Source organism: Ursus americanus, chromosome 3 (genome assembly GCF_024610735.1).
Source record: "Ursus americanus isolate L20-20 chromosome 3, mUrsAme1.1.p, whole genome shotgun sequence".
Taxonomy (NCBI): Eukaryota; Metazoa; Chordata; class Mammalia; order Carnivora; family Ursidae; genus Ursus; species Ursus americanus.
The window spans coordinates 95,805,273-95,832,072 of record NC_142129.1 but is presented as its reverse complement, the minus strand read 5'-3'; the positions used below and the strand labels follow the sequence as shown (position 1 = coordinate 95,832,072).

At 50.9% G+C, this 26,800-nt stretch overlaps 1 protein-coding gene across 1 annotated transcript in view; it reads right to left on the bottom strand.

Annotated features, from left to right (window-relative positions):
- Positions 1 to 26,800, bottom strand: part of ABCA13 (ATP binding cassette subfamily A member 13) — a 368,906-nt gene that overhangs the window by 253,402 nt on the left and 88,704 nt on the right. Inside the window, exons 20-27 of the mRNA XM_087861234.1 lie at positions 26,332 to 26,450; positions 21,531 to 21,694; positions 20,724 to 20,803; positions 19,919 to 20,040; positions 12,525 to 12,719; positions 9,672 to 9,836; positions 8,552 to 8,720; positions 4,966 to 5,105 (exon numbers count right to left, since the gene is read on the bottom strand). Of these exons, the coding sequence (XP_087717360.1) occupies positions 4,966 to 5,105; positions 8,552 to 8,720; positions 9,672 to 9,836; positions 12,525 to 12,719; positions 19,919 to 20,040; positions 20,724 to 20,803; positions 21,531 to 21,694; positions 26,332 to 26,450 (1,154 nt within the window). The remainder of the gene's footprint in view (positions 1 to 4,965; positions 5,106 to 8,551; positions 8,721 to 9,671; positions 9,837 to 12,524; positions 12,720 to 19,918; positions 20,041 to 20,723; positions 20,804 to 21,530; positions 21,695 to 26,331; positions 26,451 to 26,800) is intronic.

The following is a 26,800-nucleotide window of genomic DNA, read 5'->3' as shown; positions in this document are numbered from 1 at the left end:
GGGAGCCCAGGGCCAGGTGATGCAGAGGAGCGCTCCTGTGGCTGCTCTCTGGGGCTCTCCGGCCTGTTTTGCTGAATCCAGTCCCGTGTCCATGCAGTCATTAGCAAACCAGCCCCCCCCGGGCCCCCATCTTCCTGAGATTCTAGAATCAGCCGTGCAACTCAAAGGACAGAGTTTGTGAGGGTCCTCGATGGCCCCACACATTTCCATGTTCAAGTTGTAAAAGAAAGTGGCAACGTTCCCTGTGGGACTGTGTCCTCCCAAAATCCATAACCCCCAGGAGCTCAGAATTTGCGACTGTGGAGATCTTGAGACGGGTGATAAAGGTAACATGGAGTCACAGGTTGGGCCCTAATGAGCGGGGTCCTTATCAGAAGAGGGCATCAGAACGCAGACACGCATGGCGGGACGACCATGTGAAGACACGGAGAGAACACGGCCGTCTGCACGGCCAGGAGAGGCCTCGGGAAGAACTGACCCTGCCCACACCGTGATCATGGACCTCCAGCCTCCAGGACCGGGAGAGAATCAATCTCTGCTGTTTAACACAGTCTGGGTATTTGCTAGCGAGGACAGGCAGCATATCACAGACTGCAAAGTGACAGATTTCCAACTCCACCTCTTACCAGCTATGTCTCCACTCCACTCCGAGCCTTTCTTTTCCTGCCTGTATAATGGGGATAACTAGTACCTCCCTCCAACGGTTGTTTGAGGTAAATGAGATGGTCCTAGCAGGGGCCCGGCCAAGTGTGGATAAGGGACAGTGATGACTGCGGCAGGGCACACTCCCTGACCACGCTCACCCCTGCTAACTCAGGCAAGATGGCGGCAGATCGGGGCCCGAGCACGAGTGCCACCATGATGGACGGGGCACCCCCTGGACACGCGGAGGGCAGAGAGCTTGGTGCAGAGTCGTATAATCACCATGCTTTGATCCATGCAACACCCATTTGCCCTGTGTTCCTAGCACTCCCCTAGACACTGTGGGGACAGCCATCGATACAGCACACTTCTCTCGGCTGCTCTCGGACACTCGGCCCAGGCCGTCCAGCTGCGGCCAAGGCCCCCTCCCCCTCGCGGGAGCAGGTACATGACAGGTCACCAACCTCAGCTCAGGACACAGACATCAGGCAAGTCTGGCTTCCTTCCCCCCACGCTGGGAGAGGCTAAATCAGGCCTGCCCCCCACGCCTGATCCCTCTGCTCGGGCCACCACGGTTCTGAGACACAGGCAGTGAAGGCCAAGTGCCCTCTGCTCTCGGCCTGTCCTTGGCCCACAGCCCCTCCACACTCGGCACCATCACCAGGTGCTGGATAGGCTGCCCCTCCTCGGTCCCTCTTGCCCCTTGGGCTCCCACCCCCTCTAGATACATTGCTCCGTCTTAGCATCCATGACATTCTGCACCTCCCCCAGCACAGGGAGGGCTGTCCTGTGCATTTTGGGGAGCTTAGCAGCATCCCGGCCTCCACCCACTGGATGCCAGTAGCCCCCCCCCCCCGCCCTGGTTGTGACAACAGTCATGCCTCCAGACATTGCCCCCGGTCCTCTGGGGACAACATCGCCAGGCCCCACCGCAGCTGAGAATCCCTGGCCCCACGCCACCCCTGCCTTGCCCTCCCCAGGGCCCCCACGAACACTGGCTGAGTGTCCTTCAGAGATCACATTTGTAGAGAAGACCCAGGCCTCCGTTAGTTGTCTCTTTTCTAAATATCATTTCTGATATGTATCCTTTTTCCAATCCTCCAGACTGTACGCACTGCGAGATAGCTCTTCATAGCTCGTCCGACAAAAGGAAACCGAGCACAAGCAGTCAAACAACGTTGCTGGGGGACAGGCAAGGTTTCGGGGTGTGGCGCTTCGCTTCTGATGCCATTCCTGGCATGCCGCTGATTCCTAGAAATCCGCTCTAATTCTTGTAGCTATGCTTTTTTTTTCCTGACCTCTCCTAACGCTCATGTGCTGTCTCCACACTGTTCTTTAATTTGGCATCAGCCTGGGGCCAAGACCAAACACAATTCCAACCCACAAAATTAAAAGAGCATACTGATGGATTGGGACCTCTCGAATAATAACGCGGAAAGACCATGGATTCCCGCCTAAATGCCCTTCAAGTACGAGCTGGGTGCTCCCTAGAAATTGTAGCCATTGTTTTGTTGGGATCCAGGAAGTGCTCGGTGGAAGGGTAGCATCCCCTGGGAAGCCCAGGAAGGCCAGGGCACGGGAAGGGCCCCAGGGACAGCGGTGTATCCCCATGAAGAGAGATCTCCCACATGAAATCCTAGATCTCCCTCATGCCTCCTTCTGCTGATCGAGGAAGCACTCTCTACGGGAGAGCGATAAGCCCAAGGTCACGCCCATGGTCGGGACAGATGTGCAAGCCTCTTCTTACCACCACCGCGTTTCTCAATGATGTCCTCGGGGCCAGAGGTTGAGCCCCGTGAAATTACATTTTTCCTACACATGTGGCCACTTTAAGTGGTTCCAGCTAATAGAAAGGAACGCAGAGAATGAGACTGAGTGCTGAGTAATTTGCGACACCCAGCCCCGCACCGTACAGATGATGTTGTGTCACTTAACCCAGGTGGCAAAGCTTCCAGGGTCTCCCAGCCACGTGGGACTTTAGACCAAGGGTCTAATGTCTGGATCCAACTTTCCTAGAACTAAGTAGCCGCAGCCAACCACCAAAATAAAGTTAGTCTTAACGGTACAAAACCAGGATACCCACAAGCCAAGTCGTGAACCACATGGAATGAGGGAAAAAGACACCAGTTCCTGTGAGTGCCTGAGATCTGACATGGGATGAGACAAAATCAGGGAAATCTCTGGTTTTCTAGAATCTTCATCATTCTCAGAATGCATGGGGCTCAATCCCTCCCCACACCTCCGTCCTGGGCAACCTACAGCCTCCCCCAGCCGAGGGAGGCCCACACATCCTGCCCTCCACACGCCTCTAAGTCCAGGAAAAGCTGCTAACCTCTCACACTGAACGAATCCCTCATAGTACATCTAAATGATTCCTTTGTCTGTCTTCTCTTCCCCACTGCAGGGTGGGCTCGCCAGAAACAGAGGTGATCATACTAACTGTTCTATCACAGAACATAGCACGAGATGTAACACTATAGTGTGTCTATTATTAATAACACTAACGGATAATATCTAATCAAATTAGAAACTCAGGGCTTATTTTTTCATTTTTTTCCAAGAGAAAAATTCCTACATAATATAATAAAAAATATTATTATAATTAAAAAAAAGAGAGAGAGAGAGAGAAATTCCTTCAAGTTTTTTCTTTTTTTTTAAGTTTTACTTATTTAAGTAATCTCGACACCTGGCATGGGGCTTGAACTCAGAATCCTCAGATCAAGGGTCACATGCTCTTTTAACTGAGCCAGACCCCCCTTATTTTTAAAAATTAAAATTTATGGGGACCCTGGGTGGCTCAGCCAGTTAGGCATCTGCCTTCGGCTCAGGGCATGATCTCAGGTCCTGGAATAGAGTCCTGCATCGGGCTCCCTGCTCAGCGGGGAGTCAGCTTCTCCCTCTGCCTGCTGCTCCCCCCACTTATGCTCTCTCTGTCAAATAAATAAATAAAATCCTTTAAAAAAATAAAATAAAATAAAAATTGAAATTTACAAGAGAGCTGTGATAGAGAGTCATTTTCTATGAAATTCTTAAAAGGCCCCCAGCCCTTGAAAGCTTAACCAGGAAGGGAATCTAGAATAACTCGGGCATTTGCCCCAGGCCTGGGAGAAGTGTCTCTCTGGAGAGACTAACTCCTGGTGTTTATCTACAGTAATATTTCACTGTGAGAGTGAGAACTGCAGTAAATACTGCAAAATAATATTTTCAAGACGAAAACAGAAGTTACTGACGACATGCAGAACGCAGGGGGTTCGTGCAGTCCCTGAGCTGTCACGGGGGAATGGAGCCGTGGGTTGCCCTCTGCTGCGGCCCCGCAGGACGACCCCGGGCGTGTGCAAAAGCCAGCTGGACCAAAACTAACGCCACTGCTCACGTCACCACACGCCAACGCTAACTTTTCCATTTTTCAAGTTAGTTTTATTTGAAGCTTGAAAGGGAGAACTTGGTGTCTCCTCCTCTGGGTGGGACAGTCGATCAGATCGTCCGCCTGTCTGTCCTCTGGGAAGTCCCCACAAGGTGCCTGCAGGCTTCCTTACAAGTCACCACCAGATACAAAAACAAAACACAACACCATCCTTTCAAAACAAAGCACGAGTTTGAATAAGCACAAGTCTGATGGTGCATGGGGGCAGCACGTTTCCTAAGGTCCGGAAGGAAACACAAGCAGAACCCCGTGATGTCTGAATCGTTCCCAGGGAAGCTGATTTCACCTCCACCTGAGCTCCTCTTCCACAGGGTCAAGCTGACAAAGCCTCAGAATCGAACTGGGAACATCACTCACCAGGCCCAGGCCACGACTACAAACATATCGGGTCTGACTCACCCTTAACCGCCAGATGCACCAAGCAAAACCGACTAGCTTTTGTCCTCCACGTTCTCCTAGAACCACAGGGAACAGCCCGCCCCTCTGTCTAATTGTCCCCACTGCACGGGCTGCTCCGAATACTCCCTCTTGCCCTAACATGTCCTCTAGGACAGTGACCCGGGCAACAACAAGAGCCAGAAAGAGGCCAAGATGAAGCATCATCCACACACGAAAACGTTATGCATTCCAATCCGTAGAACGTTATGTGTCTAAAGATCTCTGCCTGATACTGTGCTTGTTTGGTCGATAAGATCTCATTCATTCGGACTTACCTTTTTTTTTTTTAAGATTTTTAAAATTTATTTTAGAGAGAGAGAGGGAGAAAGAACCTCAAGCAAGCACCCCGCTGAGCGCGGAGCCCGACGCGGGGTCGATCTCACAACCCTGAGATCATGACCTGAGTAGAAACCAAGTCAGACGCTTAGCCAACTGTGTCCCCCAGGTGCCCCCAGACTTACCTTCTGAATGACCTCATGAATCTCTGGAGTATTTGGTGTGTACAGTATTTTTCCATGTAATATAGGTTTTAGGAAGGACCACACCAAAGCACCGTTTGGAGACTGTAGAATTTCTTGATAGAGGTTCAAGCAAAACGGTGCTGTCAGAATCAGAAGGAAAAAAAGTTACTCGCAATACAGGCTAAAAGCAACACTCCTCTACGTATCCATGATGCCTCGTTTTCCAATGGGCAGTGCAGAGCCATTTTTCATGCCACAACTGAATTTGGGCAGTAAATTCAAGAATAATTTTTCTTGCTGCTATCCTTAGCGGCTCTCGCCTCATAAGAAATTTCGAGATACCATGTTCATTTTGGTAATTGGAAAGAAAGGAAAGCATGACCTTCACATATTCAAACTAAGTCATCAATAAGGGCACTGACTGATGACAAAGACACCTGCAGATGGTAATAGAAAGAAATGCATCTGATCTTTAATGTAGAAAATCATCGACACTCACAGGAACGGGAACAGAATTAGGTTTTCCCATGAAATTAGCTTTATATATTGCTACTGAATTTTCTTCCCTACACCTACACAGCAGTGTTGACCTTACTGCTTTTGATATATTAAATCGCCTTGTTTTCACTCAAACACTTGATCCCTCAAGTTGGCTTTCAACATTGCTGTGTGCTAATTGGTTTCAATCAAAGGTTTACTCGACTGACCTAACTGAATAGATACCTAATGAAGATAGAGCCTCTACCACCATAAGGATTAGTAACCAAATACTGTACAATTTGTCTTTGGTTTTGGAGGGTTTTTTTTTTTTTTAAGTAGCCCCATGCCAAGCATGGAGCCCAACACAGGAATTGAACTCACGACCCCGAGATCAAGACCTGAGCTGAGATCAAGAGTCAGACACTCAACCAACTGAGCCACCCAGGTGCCCCAAAATGTTACAAGGTTTTAAGTGGGTGATGAATACTTCAGCTTGTTCTTTTACCCCTGAAGTGGACGTTTATTTTATTTATTTATTTTTTAATTTTATTTATTTGACAGAGAGAGATAGCCAGCGAGAGAGGGAACACAAGCAGGGGGAGTGGGAGAGGAAGAAGCAGGCTCCCAGCGGAGGAGCCTGATGAGGGGCTCGATCCCAGAATGCCGGGGTCACGCCCTGAGCCGAAGGCAGACGCTTAACGACTGCACCACCCAGGTGCCCCTGAAGTGGACATTTAAAATGGAAATATCTTAGTTTTGATACCATGATTCCTGACACCCAAGGTATGAATAGTGCTGTTGTGATTATTTCCACTATTAATTTCATCTTCCCAAATTCCCCGTTTAAAAAGAAAAGCCAGTTCTTTTTATTCAACAAGTACAATAAAATTGATAGAAAGAATCCCCTGAGATGTGAATTAAGAGCATGACTACATAAATTTTTAAACCATCACTTATAAAGATTGCTCTTACTGATATTTTTTAAAGTTACACTTTAAATTATAAGCACAATTTAAACAGTAACGATTTCCATTTCAGAAAAGACATAACCATATGTATGTACAGAACAAGAAATCTGAAACCAGGAATCCTGACATCTGCCACTTGAGAGCTGTGTGAACTTGGGTAAGTTACTCAACCTTCTCTGAGATTTCAGTATGTCATGTGGAAAAGGAGGGTACTGATATTGTCTATGGTTAGTGTGACAATCATTTGAAATACAATGTACGAAAGGACCAAGAAAGACTGATCCTCCATGGTAGCTGAATGACTGGGTGGATGAATGGTTGAACGGGTGGATGGATGGATGTAGGATGGATGGATGGATAGAAGGATGGATGGATCAATGGAGGGAGGGAGGGAGTAAGGGAGGGAGGGATGAGTGGGTGGATGGATGAATGGATCTATGGATGGGTGGATGGATGGATGGACAGATGAATAGATGAATCAATGGATGGGTGGAGGTATTGATGGGTGGGTGGGGATGGATAGTTGAATGGCTGGCTGGCTGGGTGAGTGGATGGATCAATGGATGGGTGGATGGATGGATGGACAGATAAATGAATGAATCAATGGATGGGTGGAAGGATGGATGGATGGATGGATGGATGGATGGATGGATGGATGGATGGAAAGATGGATGGATCAATGAATGGGTGGATGGATGGACAGATGAATGGATGAATCAATGGATGGGTGGAGGGATGGATGGGTGGGTAGGGATAGATGGGTGGATGGATGGACAGAAGGATGGATGGATGGATCAATGGATGTGTGGAGGAATGGATGGATGACTGGATGATTAGATTTGACAAGCAAATTAAAAATCCTCAAGAAACCCAAATGCAAGAGGAAAAGAAGAAATGAGAATTAGAGAAGTAGACAACAAAAATTACCAAATATTAATAACATTAACATGTGTTTATATTGCCAAATTATGTTATACTTGGCAGCAGTCCAAAGCATCCATTAGCTGATGTGCACACTGACACACTGTCTCTGGGAGGTCGTTGCTATGAGGGTCCACATCCTACGTGTCCAGCTCTACAAACTGCCACTCTCCTCCTCTTACCCCCGTCCCACCCACACTCGGTCCATCCCGGGCACACCGTATGTAAACACAAATTGAAATATGTATTTTTATATTAAATAAATATATAAAAATATATAATTTGTAACTGATAATATATCCCATATATATACACATATATACATAAATAAATACACATATACACATATACATATATATATCTATATATATTTGGGGGGCAGGTGGTAGGCAGAATGCTAATAGGGCCCCTGGATGGACTCCACACCTTGACTTGCAGACAGAACCCATGAATAATGACAAACGCTGTGCCCCTGGGTAGGTTACACAGGCACAGTGAAGGAATTCTGAAGATATAAATAAGGTCCCCAGTCAGCTGAGTTGGAATTCATCAAAAAGAAGATGATGCCGCCTGAGCAATCAGGTACAAAGACTGGAAGCCTCAGAGTCAGACGCCCCTGAAGCCCAGTCCGTTTGGGACCCCTGGCTAACCTGTGAGGGGTCTGGGCGCAGAGACGAGCACCACCATGTTGGCCCGTGCAAACCCGCTATGTCCTGCAACAAGGAGAAAGGTATGTGGCCTCCTCCAAATCTGCCTTCTATGAAGCTTAGTGGCAAAGGACCGTGGATTGATAAGCGACTTCCTGGCCCCACTTTGGGTGGACACATTCTAATTACAAAGGCAGACAGAACATGCTGGTAAGGGTTTGGGGCTTGGACAGGTCAGCATCCCCCTCCCCCGAACAACCTATGCCTCTTTGGCCATGTGATTTCCTCTCTGATCATGACGGTCTCATCCACGACATGGAAAGAAGACTGGTATCGTTTCCCCGACAACGCAGGGAGAGGATGAGCCCGTGCGCACGGGCCCGGGGGCTTCCAAAGCCACATCCGGGGCAGCATGAGGCAGCCTTAGCGAAAGCGAAGGGTAAAGCTAAGAGGCCGGAGACAATTCTTTGCCGGCGTGCGCCCACCTTCACACAGAATATTCCATACAGAGCAGGGTTAACAGCCAAGACGCAAACCAATCTCAACGAATGCAAATTACTGTCGTCTTACTTGAACTTTCAGGAATGTTGAATTTTTCTTTGTCCTCTCCCAGGAGCTCATTAATTCTGGGCAAGTTAATGAATGAGTTAGAGCCACTGAAGAACGACGCTTGCTCCTTGCAAAACTTCTTCATCACGAACTGGAAAGAACCGAAGGCTGAACTTCTGGCCTGGCCATGCTGAACACGAGGAAAATAAATGGCATTTCAACAAGTGACCGAGACTTCTGAAAGGGAGCCCGCTCTCCCAACTCAACACACAAGATGTTCGACAGGTCCGAGCACGCAATCTCTACTGTGCACGTGTCTGACCTTGACACACTCTGCAGGTCACGTGGTAATTTTCCTGGCCTATAAACCCATTACGCAGACAAATGTCACACGCACGGAGACACGCATAGCAGCAAATCCTCGTCCGGTGATAAGTGATCGATCCATAAAATAATCATTCACTCCGACTAATTAATGGTCTTCATGTGTGTCTCTACCGCCAAGTTACCCAGATCCTTGACAGCTGTCTGCATCGTGCATCAGCTCGTGAGCAGCGCGCTGTCCCGCCCGAGGCTGCTGAGCACCTTGCCGTCTGCCCCCCACCCTACACCTGGTCCTCTGCGTGTTCCCCGCGCATCTGCTCTCCCCACGCGGCCCATCCCGGCAGACGGCGTCCAAGCAAAAGCTAGCATCACACCGCTGACTGCATTCGAGTTTGTGTTTGTATGTGCAGCAAATAATCTGTAATTTGTAAACCAATTATTTATATGTAAATAAACATCGGAAGGTTTTTGAAGGCAATTTACTCCTGGAATGAAGTTAAACAGGCCCTTGGGATCTCATCTGTGCTAATACTCGGTTTAGTGATCTCTGACCTCACAGACGATGTGTGAGCTATCCCCACCCACCACGTGGGTGCATGTGGCTCAAAGAAGTCTCCGTCCCCCAGTTCTTAGGGAGACGCCTGGCCTTACTGCCATGTTGTTACCGCCAAAGCCACAGAAAGTACTGCTGTTTCTATATTCTGTTCCCGCACGCGGACTTTAGATGTTGGAAGAAAGAGATAGACAAGTAAAAGCAGCAAATACAAAGACACAGCAAATCTGAATTCTTCCCCAGGGGCCAAAAGCAAACACACACCTGTTGAAAGTCGGGCATGTCTAGCAAGGCAGTGATTTTATATGCGTGGAGAAATTCGGGGAGGTATTCCAGAACATGGCCGGCTTTGGCAAGCAGGTGGCTGAGCCTGGAGACCACATCCAACAGGGAGCTGAGTGCGCCGTGGGCTTCCAAAGGCATCAGAGCCTCGAAGGAAAAAACACAACAAGAGAAATAACCAATGCTGTAATTTTTACTCTCATGAGGACTGCTTAGGCAATTAAAACCCGGTTATTTGATTTTCTTCTTTCTTGAACTAGGGAGAGGACTTCGCGTGCCGTATAAAAGTTCTCTTTTTTAGAGCACGTCTCGCTCAGCGCTTTGGCACACAATTGTACCGACACTGTTCGAACGTAAACCAGAGAGAGATACAATCTGTTGTTAAAAACTCAGATCATTTTCAAAATATTTCTCTTCGCGTTGGGGATGCCTAAAGTGGACATTTAAGAGGTTGAAATAGAACGTCTTATATGGAAACAATTTCCATTGACCCTCCTCATCCCTCTGGGCTGCTCTGAGGCTCACTTTGTGGACAAGGGGACAGGGGCTCGGAGATCCACGGACGTCCAGGAGTCTCATGGTTAGAAGGACGGGGCCGGGCATTTAACCCAGGACTTCAGAAACAGCAGCGCCCTCTGAAACCTACGTATTTCACTTATCGTTCGCGTCTTCTCTGTTGCGGGATGTAGGTTCCACGGGGGCGGGGATGCGTGCCTGTCCGTCGCTTACGTAGCTACAGGGAGCAGGACAGCATGGGCGGTATTGCCGCTCCGAGTTGGCTGGATAAACCGGTAAATGAGCAGACGCTGCCTCTTTCCACAAGAAGGGAGGAATAACGGCGAGCCGCCTCCTTCCGTGTTCATTTGCACACTGAATTTTCAGGCTTTCGGACTCAGGCTGAGGCCCTGACTGTCACAACTTCCCATTCTCGCTCATTAGTGTTCTGCGCCTGGCACTTCGCCGCTGGCTCTGCGGCTGACCCGCAGGCCCTGAGATCACAGCTCTCGCCTTCCCTGCCGGGCTGTGCAAATAATGATGTCGCTCCGCGGTCAGTCAACACCCGGGCAGCAGACACGGCTGCGGGCTCTGTGTCTTTCTCTGCTCACCTGTCTCACTGAACCCCCACCCCAGGAGGGGCACCCGGCGCACCCCCATGCGTGGCGGGGATGACTGGGTTGGGACCACAGCGCTGACAGACAGAGGAACCCACAGATCCATACAGCAACCTGTGTTCTGCAAGAGGCTTCACAGATTCGCCGTCAGGACAATGGAAAGTGGGTGGACTTGGGAGTGAGCCAGGTGTGCCGGGACCCCGGAGTTGATACTCTCGCCCTGCAGGTTTGGGGCTGCTCCACCATCGCCAGGAGTACGGTGTCCACCGGCTTCCCTATAGCCACACTCCTAGAAGGCTCCTGACACATCAGAGTGGGTGTGATCAGAGGTGGTGTCATTCTCCCTCCAGCCAGGAGACTGAGCCCAGCCCACACCTCCTCCTCATGCCTCTTCACAGAGGACTTATGTGGAAACACTAATTTCACCTGGGTGGTTTCTGTGTGCGTAACAGAACGGCGCTAAAACCCTGGCTCGCCATCAGGCTGCATCTGTGTCCCAGGGGGCACATGGTGAACTTGGAGAGGATACGTGATCTGAAAGTTCGTATCTGTCCTCAGAATGTGTGCACATGTGTGTAACCCAGTACTTACCCACTGGAGGGAGACCACAAAGGAAGTAGGGTTGGGATGGCAAGCCTCCCCTTTTCCTGACCCCAAAGCTCCCTTGCCAGATTGATGACACCTGTGGCACCTCTGATTAGCCCAGATGTCGGCAAATCCACCCCTGGGGAGAAATGTGGAACAAGACCAGTCCCTAAGGGTAGGAGCTAAGTGTTGGGAAGCATAAGACTCGAACAGTGGAGGACGGAAGATAAGGAACTTCTAGAAGAAGTAGAGTCTGGAGGGCGGTCAGCGGAGGTTAATCGGGGGTGTCCCCCGGTCAGCCGTGCTCACCGTCCACACAGGTGGTCAGTAGAGGTTAATCGGGGGTGTCCCCGGGTCAGCCATGCTCACCGTCCACACAGATGGTCAGTAGAGGTTAATTGGGGTTGTCCCCAGGTCAGCCGTGCTCACCGTCCACACAGGTGGTCAGTGGAGGGTTAATCGGGGGTGTCCCCGGGTCAGCGGTGCTCACCATCCACTGTCAACTCTCACCTGTACACATTGTCATCTTTGGATTTCTCAGACCCTTCTCACCCTCACCCCACTGTGTGCAGGAGTGTGTGGGGCAGGTAACCGGCTCATTCCCAAAGTGACCAGAGCTTGCCCTGTGTTCCCTCCCATCGGCACACCTCTACCTGGACAGGCTCTGGCAGAGATGGGCACGTAACCTTCACAGGACAGAGGCTGTGTGTCCCAGGACATGATGGGGCAGAGAAGGCCAAGGCCAAGGAGGGGTGGGAGCAGCTCCTGACTCAGAGGGGGAGCGGGCCTGGCCAAAGGAACCCAGCTTCCCCAGATATACCCCAGGAAGGGTCCTTAAGGAGGAGGGGAACCTGGCACTGAGGTTAGGAGGGCTTTTCCTAGTGGGCCTTCCTGTGCTGACCATACTGATGGCCGTCAATGCTGTGCCAAGTGTCCCAACAGGCCTGACCCCAGGGAGCCCCTGGAAGGTCTTCTAAGCACCATCCAATTCCAAGGCCCACCCCAGAGTCAGCACACACGAGATGTGGAGATTGACCAAGGCAGCCAGGGTCTGCACCTGCCGGCCCCCCACCCCCAGCTGCCCCTCTGCAGACGTCATGTGGCCTGAGTCAGGCCACCCCCACGGTCACCCCCTTACTTTGTAAATGACGTTTCGCAGATTCATGTTCTGAGTCATGGACACGATCAGAGAATACACCTGGGGCCCGGGCAGGCCACACAGTTCCTTCGCTGCCAACCAAGACTTCTGGTCCTCAGGAAGGGCCAACAGCAGTCGGAGAACGTCAGCATCGCACCTTCCGGACAGGGCCACCGTGAGGGCATTGGAGAGCACCTGTGTCGAACCAGGGCGGGGGGGCGGGTGTCAGAAGTGACTCCAGCTGGCACCTGCAGCCCCCAGCACAGCACTTCCTCAGTGAGGACCCCCCCCAAAGCCCATTTTCCCAAAGGGCTGAGGATTCACCCATTAAAATGCATGGAATCCAAACCTCTGTGAGGTTCCAAACATTCTGAATGGAAGCATTTCTAAATGTGCACGTAATTCTCCAATTTTGAAGCGATCTGCCCTTTCTGATGACACGGGAGCAGAATGACAGGACCCTCTATCCTCGACCCCGCGGAGCCCCCACACACAACCCTTGACTCTTCCCCCAGCGTGAGGTCTCAACCTTCGCTTTTCGGCTGTCAGTGTGAAACTATTCTCCGCCTCTTCCACGTCCAAAATGAAAACCAGCTCTCCAAGCTGTTACAGATTTTGAAAAGAAAAAGCACATCCTCTCAGAGGAGGGATGAGGACACCCAGTACAACCATTACGCGCCACAGGGAGGGATCTGAGGCGCGTCTCTGCTGGGGTGTGGCTTTCAGCTAATGACCTTCACAACAGGACGAGGCATAAAGCAAAATTTCACAAATGCACGTCCCATCCGTATGTATACCATGATGCGTTTGAACGGTGCGAACCGTTCAGACCAGGCAAGACCCTTTGCGAACAGAAGCTACTGTTCATTTATTAGGAGCCTCGCGAGCAGGGACAACTCATCAGATGCTTTCCTGTAATGCCAAAGAAAGCCAAGAAAAATCATTAAGAAATAGAAGATGGCATCAATCAGGTTTATCGGTCAGAGCCGATAAGATGTGCATTTACGTGTTTACGTGTTTGTGGATATTTTAAGGAACTGGCTCTCGTGATTATGGAGGCGCAAATCCAAAACCCGCAGGGTCGGCCAGGAGGCTGGAGACCCAGGGAAGAGCTGCAATTGGACTCTGGGGGCAGAATTCCCTCCTCCCCTGGGGACCTAAGGTCTTTTCTCCTACAACCTTCAACTGATTAGACGAGACCCACCTGCATCATGGCCTTTACTCAATTGTCCACTGATGTAAATGTTAATCTCATCTAAAAAATACCTTCACGGCAACAGTGAGACTGGTGTTGACCAAATACCTGGGTGCCATGGCCTAACCAACTTGACATATAATATTAACCATCACAAATGGCTAGAACGCTCTATTACACTAATGTACATTTTGAATCCAGGAGAGAGATACATTAAGTATTTTCACACCTAATTAACCAAAAAACCCTTTTCCATATGGGACGTGTGGGGTACAGACACAATTTGAGAAAGATTTCCTTGATGTCACTGTTTTCGAATGTGCTGTCTTGGGGGTGGAGGGTAGTTGCCTTGGAGGGGAGGGTACATGCAAAGAGGGGGCATGGTGGGTGGAGTATGGACATCCAACATTTGCTTTGATTGGGGCAGCCTGTCTTTGATCAGTTCCATAAAGTGGGCTTCTGTATGAAATCTTCCTTGGAAATGGGATCCAGACAAGCCCACGACTCCAGAGGACTTGCCCCCCCTTCGAGTGAGCATGGACCAGAACCGGCCAGTGACAGCCCCTCCATGTTCGTCCTGGAGCCTGGTCTTAGCTGCCATCTACAGCATCACCCGCTGGCCCCCAGGGAAGGTCACAGTCAATACATCTCCTAGAATTTGTCTCAGGGCAAAAATATGTCTTAAAAACTTGTGTATGCCTATTTAAACCAAAGGCAGGGGCCCCATGCCTGTCATACAGAAGCTCCAGGCACGCTGCTGGGAGCAAGACCCTGAGCATATCTGCATCCACTCCTCTGTCATCTTCCAAACCCTACTCTTTATCTTCCCTAAATCTCACTATGTCCATTTTTCCTGTGTGGAAGTTCGAAGCAGGTGGGGAATAAAGAAACAGACATCACACTGTGTTTTGTTTGGGTTGGAAATGCCACGTAGGAGTCCTCGTCAAAGCGGACCATGCACCTGTCTCACCTGTGGCTTTGCTTAGGCTGATACAGCCACTTAGCAGAAATGGGGAGGCCAAGGTGTTGATGCTTTTCCTACGCATCCGTGCTTGGGATCCAGGGCGGGCAGCTCCCCGCACCGAGAGCCCGGCACGCCTTGGGCACGGCCTCGGCTCTGCCCAGCTGACAGTTTTCAACGTGGAGGTGCAGGGGAGCATCAAAGGGGATGGCCGCTCTCCACCTGATTATGACCAGGCAGGAAACACCGCCAGCGACGCAGCTGGACTGGGAACGGGGAAAGCGAGTCGGCTGCGTCACAGCAGTGCTAGCAGTCAGTGAGATGAGAGCAGAGGGGGAAACACTCCATCCTCCATGAGCAGAGAGGGGCGGCAGGGCTCTCTGCCCCATGTCCTGCTGGGCTCAGAGCTGCTCAAACAATGGCGAGCTAGGAGCACGGACAAGCGCCGGCATCGAGGGCAGGAGGAAGTGATGAGGACCTGTCAAGGAGGAACGGTGGACCAGACAGAAGGGCTCCAGAGGAAGGCAGAGGGCAGCTGGGTCCTGACCCCAGCTCTCCCTGGGTCTGATGTCTACGAGCCACCCTCTGCCCTGTACCGAGCCGCAGGCTGGCCGCTGGGGCAGAGGTCACGGCCCCCTCACCCACTGAGGCAGACCCCAGCTTCACTGCAGTTCGGTGGGGGGGTGGGGGTGGGGGTGGGCACAGCTTCCACGTGGCTCTCTGTCTCCACTTCCAGAACATTTTGTCCTCTCCAGGTTCCAGACAGGATAATGGGGCTACTATCTACGGTTTTTAGGAATGAAATCTACCTTAGTTTTCTTTCTTTTTCTTTCTTTCTTTTTTTTGGGCGGGGGGCAGAAGGGGAGGGAGAGAGAGAATCTTAAGCAGGCTCCACACCCAGCACAGAGACTGATGTGGGGCTCGATCTCACGACCCTGAGACATGACCTGAGCTGAAATCAAGTCAGACGCTTCACCGACTGAGCCACCCACGCAGTCTGACCTTAGCTCTATTTCTTAAAGCCGACCCTAGGAATTGCCAGCACAGAGCCGATGAATCCTGACCGTGGGTCATCTACCAATTCTCGGAGAAATCGGCAATTGCCACAAACCACATCGGGAGAGTCACCATCAGTACAGAATCATCTCCTTTGGACGGCACACTTATTAGGCGAGGACGTTGCCAGGCCCCCCGGTTATGTGTGTCGGCTGATTTAAGAGACAAACTGATAAACAGGTGTGCTGGCACCTGCCCAGCCACGGCCAACGCTCTGCATTCATGACTTGAATGAACACACACACACACACACACACACACACACACACACGGTATGCTCCTCTCCTTTGGGACGAGCAAGGCTGAGAGAGACGAATGACACTTTGCAGAGTAGAGCCAGGATTAAAGAGGCATGGAAGTTCAGAATAACGGAGTACGACTAGCAAGAGGTGTTCTGGCAGAGATCAGCACAAATCCTGTAAAACAAGTTCAAAACTATTCGCATCCGTGCAAGCAGGGAGACACGCACCCCATCGGGAGCAGCGAGTGACACGCCTGTTCTTAGAGATGGTAAAGAGGCCGAGGTGCCCGGATTAAAAGGACAACAAATCCAGCCCGAAGAAGCAGAGATGGGGTCCCTTTTGGGAAATGGGGGAACTCAGCCTCCAGGATGAGATGCCCCAGCCAGCTGGCCGTGTCTTCCAGGGGACGCCTGGCCAGAATCCTCCACACGGGCCAGAGACCCTCAACCCCACCCACACCTTGATTATTGTTTTCTCAAGCAGATTTTGACTGGTGTCTACTCTGGAGTGAGTTACACCAAGAACTACGTGTTGCAACTTTTCAGCAGACAAACTCCATGTGCTGCAACAAATAGGATGTGAGGTGTTGGGTCAGTCCCCATTGGGAATGTCTCTGCTCCCAAACGGCACTGGCCAGTTGCTCACGATGTCTACAGACCCAGCCTCAAGCGAAAGGTGCCGCATCTCTGCCCCAGCGAAATAAGAAAAACTCAGAGTACCCTCCCTCCTCGGAGCCGCCCCAAAGAGATGAGAGCACCCTGGGGGCCCCCTCCCCACCTTCTTCCACAAGAACCCCCACAGGAGAATAAACCTGGTGAGGACCACGGACAGCGTCTGTCTTCCCAGGCCTCCTAATGGGCTCAGTTGTTTGGAGAAGAAAATAAAGGGATAGGAGACAGACTCCCTGGGTCCTGACTCTGACCTCATTGCTAATTTTAAGGAATAAAAATGTGGCTGAATACAAAGAAGGAAGTGACCACTGATTTGAAGCCAACCCACGGCATCGCAGCATAACATGCCTGTGCTCCTCGCAGGGCAGGTGGACAGGACTCAAGCCCTGGGCGCAGGCGGACGAGGCAGACACCAGGCTCCCATGCGGCCAAGTCTGTGATTCCGGTTTCATGGGAGCTGCTGGTGGTAAAGACCGCGGCACCGCAGGGGCGGGGAGCTCCCCGTGGGTGCCTGCAGCAGGATCTCAGGAGCCAGACTGAGGCCCGGGATCCACCGCTGCGCCTCCGGCCTCCCCGCCTCCCTGCCTCCAGCCCTAGGCCCCCGGTCTCCAAGCCTGAGCCTCTCCCACGTGATTCTCATAGCCCACGGTTTCTCATCATTGCCGCCTGAGCCCCAGCATGACCCCCTGTCCCCACCGCTGACGTGTCCCCTGCACATGTGATTATTTATCTGTGCACCGCTGCCAGAGAAGGTTCTGGAACATTCGGTCCCTTAGCACTTGAGGAAGGACACCTAGTGGAAAGGGAGGTTTTCAGGGAAGGAAGGAAGGAAGGAAGGAAGGAAGGAAGGAAGGAAGGAAGGAAGGAAGGAAGGAAGGAAGGAAAGAAGGTTGGTTCTTGCAGTCTGTCCAGGACTCTAGTGCTACTGCCAGTATTCCCTGCAGGCCACCTAAGAGTCTCACGTGACAAACTCACAAACTGACTGGAAGTAGGATAGACCAGCCCAGAGAGGAAGACATTGAGGTTACCACCAAAAACACGGTGCTGCTGTCAGCCTGGCGGACCCCACAGTGTGGTCCCCTCCCCAAAGGCGAATTCCTTCCCTAGGATCTGTAGACACGGGTGGGTCCGTGGATACACTTAGTGAGCAAAGCACATAGTTTCATTATATAGTTGAAGAGCAGAAGCACAAGCTTGCAACACCTCCCAGTTACCTACCGGTCCAGCCAGTTAGGTGGCCACGATGGCTTACACCGTCAATGAGGCAGAGCAAGACACAGGAATGCGAAGAAGCCCGCCCAGATCGGCTCTGGAGCGGCCCTCCCAGGATAGAGCGCCAGTGACACCTGCTGGCTGTGGCTGGGTCAGGCGGCCGCCGTCACAAGAGCGGAGCCCACCCTCTGTTCTCTTATTTATGACTGTTTCTTTTCTGTGGTCTACTCTTGTTTGTTCATATGCCAAAGGGGAGGCGGGTGGAAAGATGGGCAAAATATAACTTCCAGTTACAAGGAAAGTAACTCTTGGGAATGAAAAGCGCAGCACAGGGAATACAATCAGTCATATCGTGATATACTTGTCAGGGCATCTCATAATATATATAATTGGTGAATTGCTATGTTGTACATCTGGAATGCATTTAATATTCTATGCCAGCTACACTTCAATTTAAAAAAATTTAATTGTTGAGCCTAAGCCCAAGTATGATAGGACTTTGCAAGGGACCCCAGAAGGGACTCCACGCCCCCCATTACAAGGTCCAGTAAATGAAGATTTCAAACTGGCTCTAATCACTGCTTACATACAAGGTAGCATGGGAGGTGTTCTCTGCACCCCACCGTCATCCCCGAAACCCCCATGCGTATGTGGTGTTCGGTAAACGCCTTTGGGATTTTTCCTTGAACGGATACTGTGTGATTCCCCATAAATAACTCAGTGATACTATAATTAAAGTTCGGGTTCCTGGCTTCTAACCGATGTCTTTCCTAACACAGATTAATTCTGAACGATACATGCACTTTAGGGATCTTGTGGTTCGGTCCCAGACCGAGGCGAGAAAGCGAGTATCGCAATAATGCCAGTCAAATGAAGTTTTTGGTTCCCCAGTGCATATAAAACTTACGTTTGCTCTCTGCTGTAGTCTGCTAAGTGTGCAATAGCATTATGTCATTAGAAAGTACATTTCTGGACTAAAAAACACTTTATTGCTCAAAACCACTAATCACCCCCTGAGGTTTCAGTGAATCGTAACCACGGCTCACAGGTCTTCGTAACAAATACAGTAATAATGAAAAAGGTTGAAACATCACAAGAACGACCAAAATGCAACAGAGACACGACGTGAGCAGATGCTGCTGAAAATCTGGCACGGATAGACCCGCTCGACGCAGGGGTGCCACAAGCCCAAAATCTGTGAGTCTGTCTGCCACACACAATAAAATGAGGTGTGCCCATAACCGATCCACCTGTCGGAGTTTGTGCGGGGCCCCAGCTAACCAAAATCAACATGAAATTAAATGTCTACTGGGGCCCCGCCGATTGTCAATAAAGAACGTCCACTTGAGAGCGATCTTCACGGTCACTGCTTCCTGAAGGTTCTCAGTCCAGGAAGTAAAACGCCAACCGAAAGTGCGTGGAAGGCTATCTCAGAAAACCACGAGCTAAGAATGGGGTGATACCAGCTCTGGGCAGCATGGATTCACCATCCCCGCCTCTGTGCACAAACCACACCCAGCACCGGCCGGCACACGTGCCTCCCCTGCCCATCTCGGTGCGCCGACCCTGCGTCCCAGCCACCGTGGAGGGGACACAGCTCACTGCCCGATGGCTTGCGCAAGAAGCCACCCCCTCTGATCGCACATGGTCAGACGGCACACGGATATTCTCCACTTAAAGGCAAGCACAGTTGACCTTTAGAGCTTTCTATGTGTTTGTGGTTTTGCATATTTTTGAGAATTCTGCAACCCCTACCTAACCAAGCAGGGCCCTTCAGGGGTGTCATGTATCAAGGCTGGGAATAACTGAAATAAATAGCATCGCCAATTTTATCCTTTCTAACCCCAAAACAATGTTATGAAATTAAAGACCCCAAGTTTCTGGTGCGTTGAGACGCCCTCTGGCTCCAGGCTTGCCCTCCCATTTCCTTCCCGCCCACAGCTAGGCCCTCGGCACAGGATGGAAGGGGCAGGGGGACACGGGCCACAGTGCCAGGCTGGCCCCAGGCCAGCTGGGGGGGGTGGAGGGCGGGGGGCAGAGGAGCATGGGCTCCACACCTGTGAACGGGAGATGCTGGCTTCTAGAATACTGTGGATAGTCTCGTCTGAGATGTTGATGGAAGATCTAAGCTCGTGGGTTAGCTTGGAGATGTTCTGCATCAAATCTTTGACTTTGACATCTGAAAAATCATCAAAAGGAAGGAAATCTTATAATAATAAACATCTGGGCTCTTATTGACTGTGAAAACACGAATCCATACTAGACCCTGGCAAGGATCACCCAGCCCATAAACACAGGATGAAGCCATGTCCACCTCATCTGCAGGAGCCGAGATCATTCATACCAAAATAAACCAGACCAGGGTGTGTGGTCTTTCCTCCTTGCTTGATCACTCTCTCTAAGACCCGTGTATATTAGGATTTACTCTAGAAAGACGTTCTTCTTAGAGAAGTGATCAGCTCCTGCAGAAAACTCATTCTCTCCATGTATTTCCTTATCCCGGTTTTTTTTACCAAGAGGATCACGTAAGGAGTTTCCAGAACTCTCCGCACGTGGCATGTTGGTGCTACGAATTGTACAGATAGCGCAGACAGAAAGCAGAGACACACAGACGCTGCATGGCTTGTCTGGGGAGGCAGGGAGAAGACGACACAAAAGCATCTCTTCCTCCCCACTCCTGCTTTTAGTACACAGGATTCCAGAACTTTCCTTCTTAACCCCAAATACATCAGAACAGCCAAGTTCTGAATACTTCACCACATACAGTGCAACTTTCCCCTTGTATGTTCTACTTTAATAACGTATTTGTGTGAGAACGCACACTCCATTCGTAACAGCAAAGCGAGACGAAGCACAGCTTACCCTCTGTTACTGTGAAATTGCTAAGAAAGGTCAGCACAGGACTCCCAGACAACCAAGTTTTCTCGAGGCTTTGGGCCAACCTAAAATGGCAGAAAATGAAAGCGAATTTAGGCAAGATAAAACACTAGAAACAAGGTTGGAGTGAATAATCCCGCCTCCGTTCCCAGGAGATGAGCTGGATAGCATCGCATTTCCATAACATTCCTCAGATAATCAGACACACCGCATCTCCAGACGCCCTCCAAGCATGAATGCCCGCGACTGTGACAACTCCAGCACCGTTTCCTTGGAGCCCCTGCCAGGCAAGATGCATCAGGGGGATAAGGATGAATAAGGGGCTCCTCATAAATGCGGAAAGAACAGACTAGATCACGGACTGCATGAGAAATTGGGATATCAGGAGTCCGATGACCCTTCTTTCTGTGCCTGAGTCAATCGCAGAATCCAAAGTGTCCGATCTCCTCTTCCACTGGTTTGCACGTGGAGAACACAGAACAAGATTAATTCAGTAAGAAGGGAGTGTGAAGAATCCTAGCCTGCTCTTACAAAACATACTGAATACCGTATTACGCTCTCGGATCTCTGATCTCACCTCTCGATCATCAGTAAAGCGAGCCTGCGAGCGAATGCCGCTCGTGCATTTCACCGCTGAAAAACCTACAGGCGTGGAAAACCTTGAAGTTGTCTAGAAAATATATGTGGCACACATAATTGTCTGAGAGTCACAAACTGAGAGTTAGAAACTCAAGACATCTTCTTCATGAAGGAAAACCCGGGGGCGGGCAGGGGACCCAAGCGCGGACGTACGTGTGCACGCGCCGCCGAGCCAAGTCCGACAGCGGCTGGCATTCACAGTCCCGCTCGGTGGTGTGTTCCAGGCTGCTCTTGAAGCTTTCCAAGGAGCTAGAGAGATTCCTGCTGAGACCTTCACAATTCAGCTGAAGGGGTGAGGACCACATCTTTTGTATCTCCTAGAAGACAGCAAAGATCCGGTTAGAAACACACGCACTTGCTCGGGGAGGCTCGTGCCTTATTTCCAGATGAACGCGTGCCCCACCCCCACCCCAGATGCACGGGTGCCCCACCCCCACCCCGAGGACTCCGTGCAAGGCAAGCGTTCTGCTCGCCTCCTCCGCCTGGGCAAACGCAGTGCTGGAGACTGACAACGTAGGAGTAGGTCTGACTGCACCTGCCCCTTGCAGAGTGGCGGAAGGAGCCCTTGGCTGGGCACCGGGGGATCCAGCCTCTTAGCCACGGTTCTGCCACTGACCGTCCAGGGGGTGGCATGTTCTCCAAGGTCTGCCAGAGAACGAGCAGCTGGCAACTGGGAGTTCATTCATTCCTGGTTTGAAAACCGAGCCTTTGCAGAATTCCCAGCCACAGAACCCACCCTGGAGAAGAAACCGCATGTGGCTGTCCATACATAAAGTGGGTAAAAGCTGGATCTCCCCTGCCCTGAAGGTCCCTGTCTCCCTCTGGGTGAGGGGCACAGGGAAACCCCTGGTCTAGGCCCAATTCTAAGAGTCCTTGACTATCTTAGCATGCTCTTTTTTTTTTAAGATTTTATTTATTTATTTATTTATTTATTTATTTATTTGAGAGAAATCATGAGTGAGGGGAGGGGCAGAGGGAGAGGGAGAAGCAGACTCCCCACTGAGCAGGGAACCCGATGCAGGAGTCAATCCCAGGACCCCGAGATCACGACCTGAGCTGAAAGCAGACGCTTCACCGACTGAGCCACCCAGGGGTTCCTGTCTTAGCATCTTCTTTCAAGCATGAACCAGCCTCATGAAAGACCAGTCATTTCACACACACACACACACACACAAATTTTAGAATAATACCTGTATAAAATACCTATAAAATGCAAAACATTTATCGTATATAAAATTAAGTGACAACACAGGTAATTTTAAAGAACTGGAAAAGCCTCGTACATGTAGGCATGTTTACCCACACTCGTGCCAATCCATACCTCCCCTGGACACAGAAATTCTGCTACACAGAATTGAGTCACATCGCCAGAATTGTATTTAAGTCATCATAATTTATTTACATCCCCTGACTCTTCCTGATGGAGAAAGCACAGCCCCAGATTCCACCAACGAAGGGAAGAAGAGATCAAATGTAAGTCGACACTTCCAGAATATTTCTGCTCTACAAAACTTGTAAATATTTCCCTCAAAACCGCCATCATTTTCTCTTGCAAAGGAAAACCATGAATCATTCCACTGACCAGAAAGAACTAAGAAATAGATTTCCAAAGGACAGTTAATGGTGGAAGAATATTGAAATGTACCCGAGCCCTGGAGTCACCTGACACAGCCGAGCAAGGACTGCCTGGGGACCCACGAGTTGCCAGGGTAACCGGGGAGCACTGACGGGGAGCACTCACACACGACCAGAGCACCCAGACTCACACCACCCCCAGCACCAGCAGCACAGCACCTCGGAACTGCGTCACGGGGGAGCCCACCCAGCCAGCAGACCACCACACACCCGGCACCCCCTCACTAACTCGCCCAGGATTATGGGTCCCTTTCCAAGTTCACATTTTCTCAATCAATATGGGAGTGAAGCTTGAACAGAAATCCTACAAAGCTGTTCATTCATTCATCCATGCATTCATTCATTCCCCCACCTCCTGGAGGCTTCATCCTGGAGAGGAAGCCAGCTGACAGACAGCCATCGGACAAGATGGGTGGATGTCCGGGTCCCGTCTCAGTGTTCTCCCTCCTCCTTAGAGGCCCCCCCTTCCCAGCACATGGGTGCATGGATGAATCCAGAGCAGAACTAGGGGTACAACTCATTTCTGAGACCACAGATTGAATAAAAGCCACTGCCCTGGGGCTCTGCCCTTGCAGCAAAGAATCTTTAGTCCAGAATTCAGTAATTATATGCCAATTAAATGTACTTCCACTCATTTATAATGTTCCCGCTATGGATTTTATTCTTAAATTTAGCGACACAATAATTTTGAAATATGTGCAGTTGTAGAGAAGGACAGTGCATGCCCCTCCCCAGCAGCAAGGACACTGGGAGGAAAGTTCTGGCTTCCATCATCAGATACACTGCGCTCCGTGCAAGATGCGTCAGGTGCAAAGACGGAGGCTGATATCCACGAGGCTGTACTTTGGGGCCACCAAGCACACAAGTCAGGGTCTGGCTACAGGAGGTCTGCAATCACGTAGGAACCGGTCAGGGAAGTGTACCCAGCATGCTTTGCAGAGACAATGCTGTCTATAGGTGGGTCCAAAGGGCTAGATTTGGGGAGAGGGTCGGAAGCCCCCAGTCCAGCCTGGGTCGTAGCCACGTTCTCCACGTCTGGACTCATTGGGCACTTGCATCATAATTTAATGCAATTTTTTTTTCTGATCTCCGTTTAGCATCTTGCTGCTGCTTTCCACCACAGTGAGAGTACCGAGTGGACTCAGCCAGGGTGCTCCCTTCCGGTGGGACTCCACGCTGGCACTGAGGCAACCCCCCCATCACAATGTTTTGTCAGATACTGGCAAACTAAAAATAGCTTGGTGTCTTTGGCTCGCCTCTGCGGGGCACCGGGCACTTCATACCCCGGAGGCTAAAAACTTTTATATTTCTAAAAGCCTCACGCTCTTGAAAACCTTGACCTGTCCTAGAGGCTTTGCGTCCGGAGATAAGTGAACTCCTATTTTCGTCATCAAAGCCAGGAACACCTGCTCTCTATCCAAACGGACCTAACTTCTGGCAGCCCGAGCTGTTGACAGTCGCGGAGTAATTGGAACCATAAAGGCCGTCTAGGAGGCGGCTTTAAAAGCTGGGGGTGCTTGCTTTGCTTTATGATTGCAGACCTCGCTCAGCACTCAAAAGGCGTCTATCAGGGTTTTTTTATGGATCTACATTTAATACGGGACAGAGATCTGCACAACCTGGAAATAAGAGTTGGATGGTCTCCATAAATCAATGTCCGTATGAAAGAATGCTGGGTCCGCATGGTGTCATCTCAGTAGGGACCCCCCAACCCCGCTTCCCGAGCACATCACCACTCCGCCCAAGACCGATGCAGGGCCCCCCCGGGCTCTCGCCCCGCACGGTGTTGGGGGGGCTCAGCCTGACCCCCTCCAGCCTCCCTCCGCAACCCCCTTCTCTCTGCTCGTTGTGATAACCCAGCCTTCCCTGGACACGTGTGAAGGGGGCGCTACTAGAGCACGAAAGCCATAAACAATATCCAGAACGGGTGCTGGAAGAAAGGAAGGCACTCGGTCCGTTGCTGGACTCACATCGCTCTTGTCCACGCTTCCCCAGCAGGTCAGGCCTGCCGGTGGGCCCCGTGGCCTTGGCTCCCAGGGGAGGGAAGCTGGCCGCAGACGAAAGGCACGACCTCGGGCCCAGCTCCAGCTCGAGGCCCCGCGTGGCTGCTCACTGGGCTCGCGTCCAAGTTTAAAAGGAAGCGGCGAGGCTGGTCCCCACACAGCTATCGGCTCTCAGTGCTCACCCGCGTGTGCCGTTAGTCAAAACCCACGGCGGGCTGGTGAATGTTTCATAACTGGCTCTCTGGGAAAAAATATCTTATTTGTAGAATTTGCCAATTTCCATGCTATAAATGGTGTTACCGTGGCCTCGCTCAAGCCACGCACACGACGTCCCTGAACAGAGAACTGGTTAGAGACGCGCGGTGATGCACTAAAGCACTCCTGCCAGCTAGGAGCAGGAGATGTGAGCACGTCTCAAGAGCACAGACAACAGGAAACACACAGCGCACACGACGTCCCTGAACACAGAACTGGTTAGAGACGCGCAGTGATGCACTAAAGTACTCCTGCCAGCTAGGAGCAGGAGATGTGAGCACGTCTCAAGAGCACAAACAACAGGAAACACACAGCGCACACGACGTCCCTGAACAGAGAACTGGTTAGAGACGCGCAGTGATGCGCTAAAGCACTCCTGCCAGCTAGGAGCAGGAGATGTGAGCACATCTCAAGAGCACAGACAACAGGAAACACACAGCACACACGACGTCCCTGAACACAGAACTGGTTAGAGACGCGCAGTGATGCACTAAAGCACTCCTGCCAGCTAGGAGCAGGAGATGTGAGCACATCTCAAGAGCACAGACAACAGGAAAACACACACGGACGCCTGGAGGCTCAGTCAGTGAAGCGTCTGCCTTTGGCTCCGGTCATGGTCCCAGGATCCGGGATCGAGCCCTGCATGGGCTCCCTGCTCAGCAGAGAGCCAGCTTCTCCCTCTCCTCCTGCTACTCCCCCTGCCTGTATTCTCTCTCTCTCAAATAAATAAATAAAATCATTTTTAAAAACCACACTAAAATAATTAGGAATTGATGAACCTTCGTTTTTCACATAGCATATTCTCACATATGTTCATATCATCCACTTATCAACAACATTGAGGTATAAGAACCAGCTTGCGGGATTCCTGAACATGGAACATCCCGCTCTCACGAGGCAGAAGCCAAGGCAAGGAGGGCCACGGGCCAACCTCCAGCGTGGCCCAGCCAACACAGCTGTGCGAAGCAGGGACAGAGCCAGCACGCTCGGCACGAGCAGACTGCCTCGCAAGGCCAATCGGGAGGAAGGTGAGATTCACGGACCTGTGGCGGAAGACAAACCTGGTAGTGGTCGTGCATCATGGCAGCCCCCTGGAGACCAGGTAAGAGGAGACGTCGCGTCCCACCTTGCTTACAGCTCAGAGCAGCACACAGCGTGTCCTTCGTCAAGGAAGGGTTTTCTGTTGGAGGAAACGCATGCACATGTCATCGGTAAACGATCCTCTCCCCAGCAAGCCGCTCTCCCCAAGTCATTTCTGAACAACCCAAAAGGATGATAAATTCATAAGCATTTCTTAAATCATCAAAATGCACATTCAGAATATGAAGGGAAGCTGTGGCTTTTGAGTTCCAGACGTTTGTTTTTTTCTGGGTGTCACTGAATGAACAGAAATTAATGTCCCCCTGCCTCCCCACGCCAGCCCCTCTTTCCATACCCCTTTGGGCAGGGTCCCCATTCACCAGGTTAGCCCAGGACAGCCCTGGCTTCCCCAACTACCCTGAAGTAACTGTGAACAGTGTCCTCTTTGAT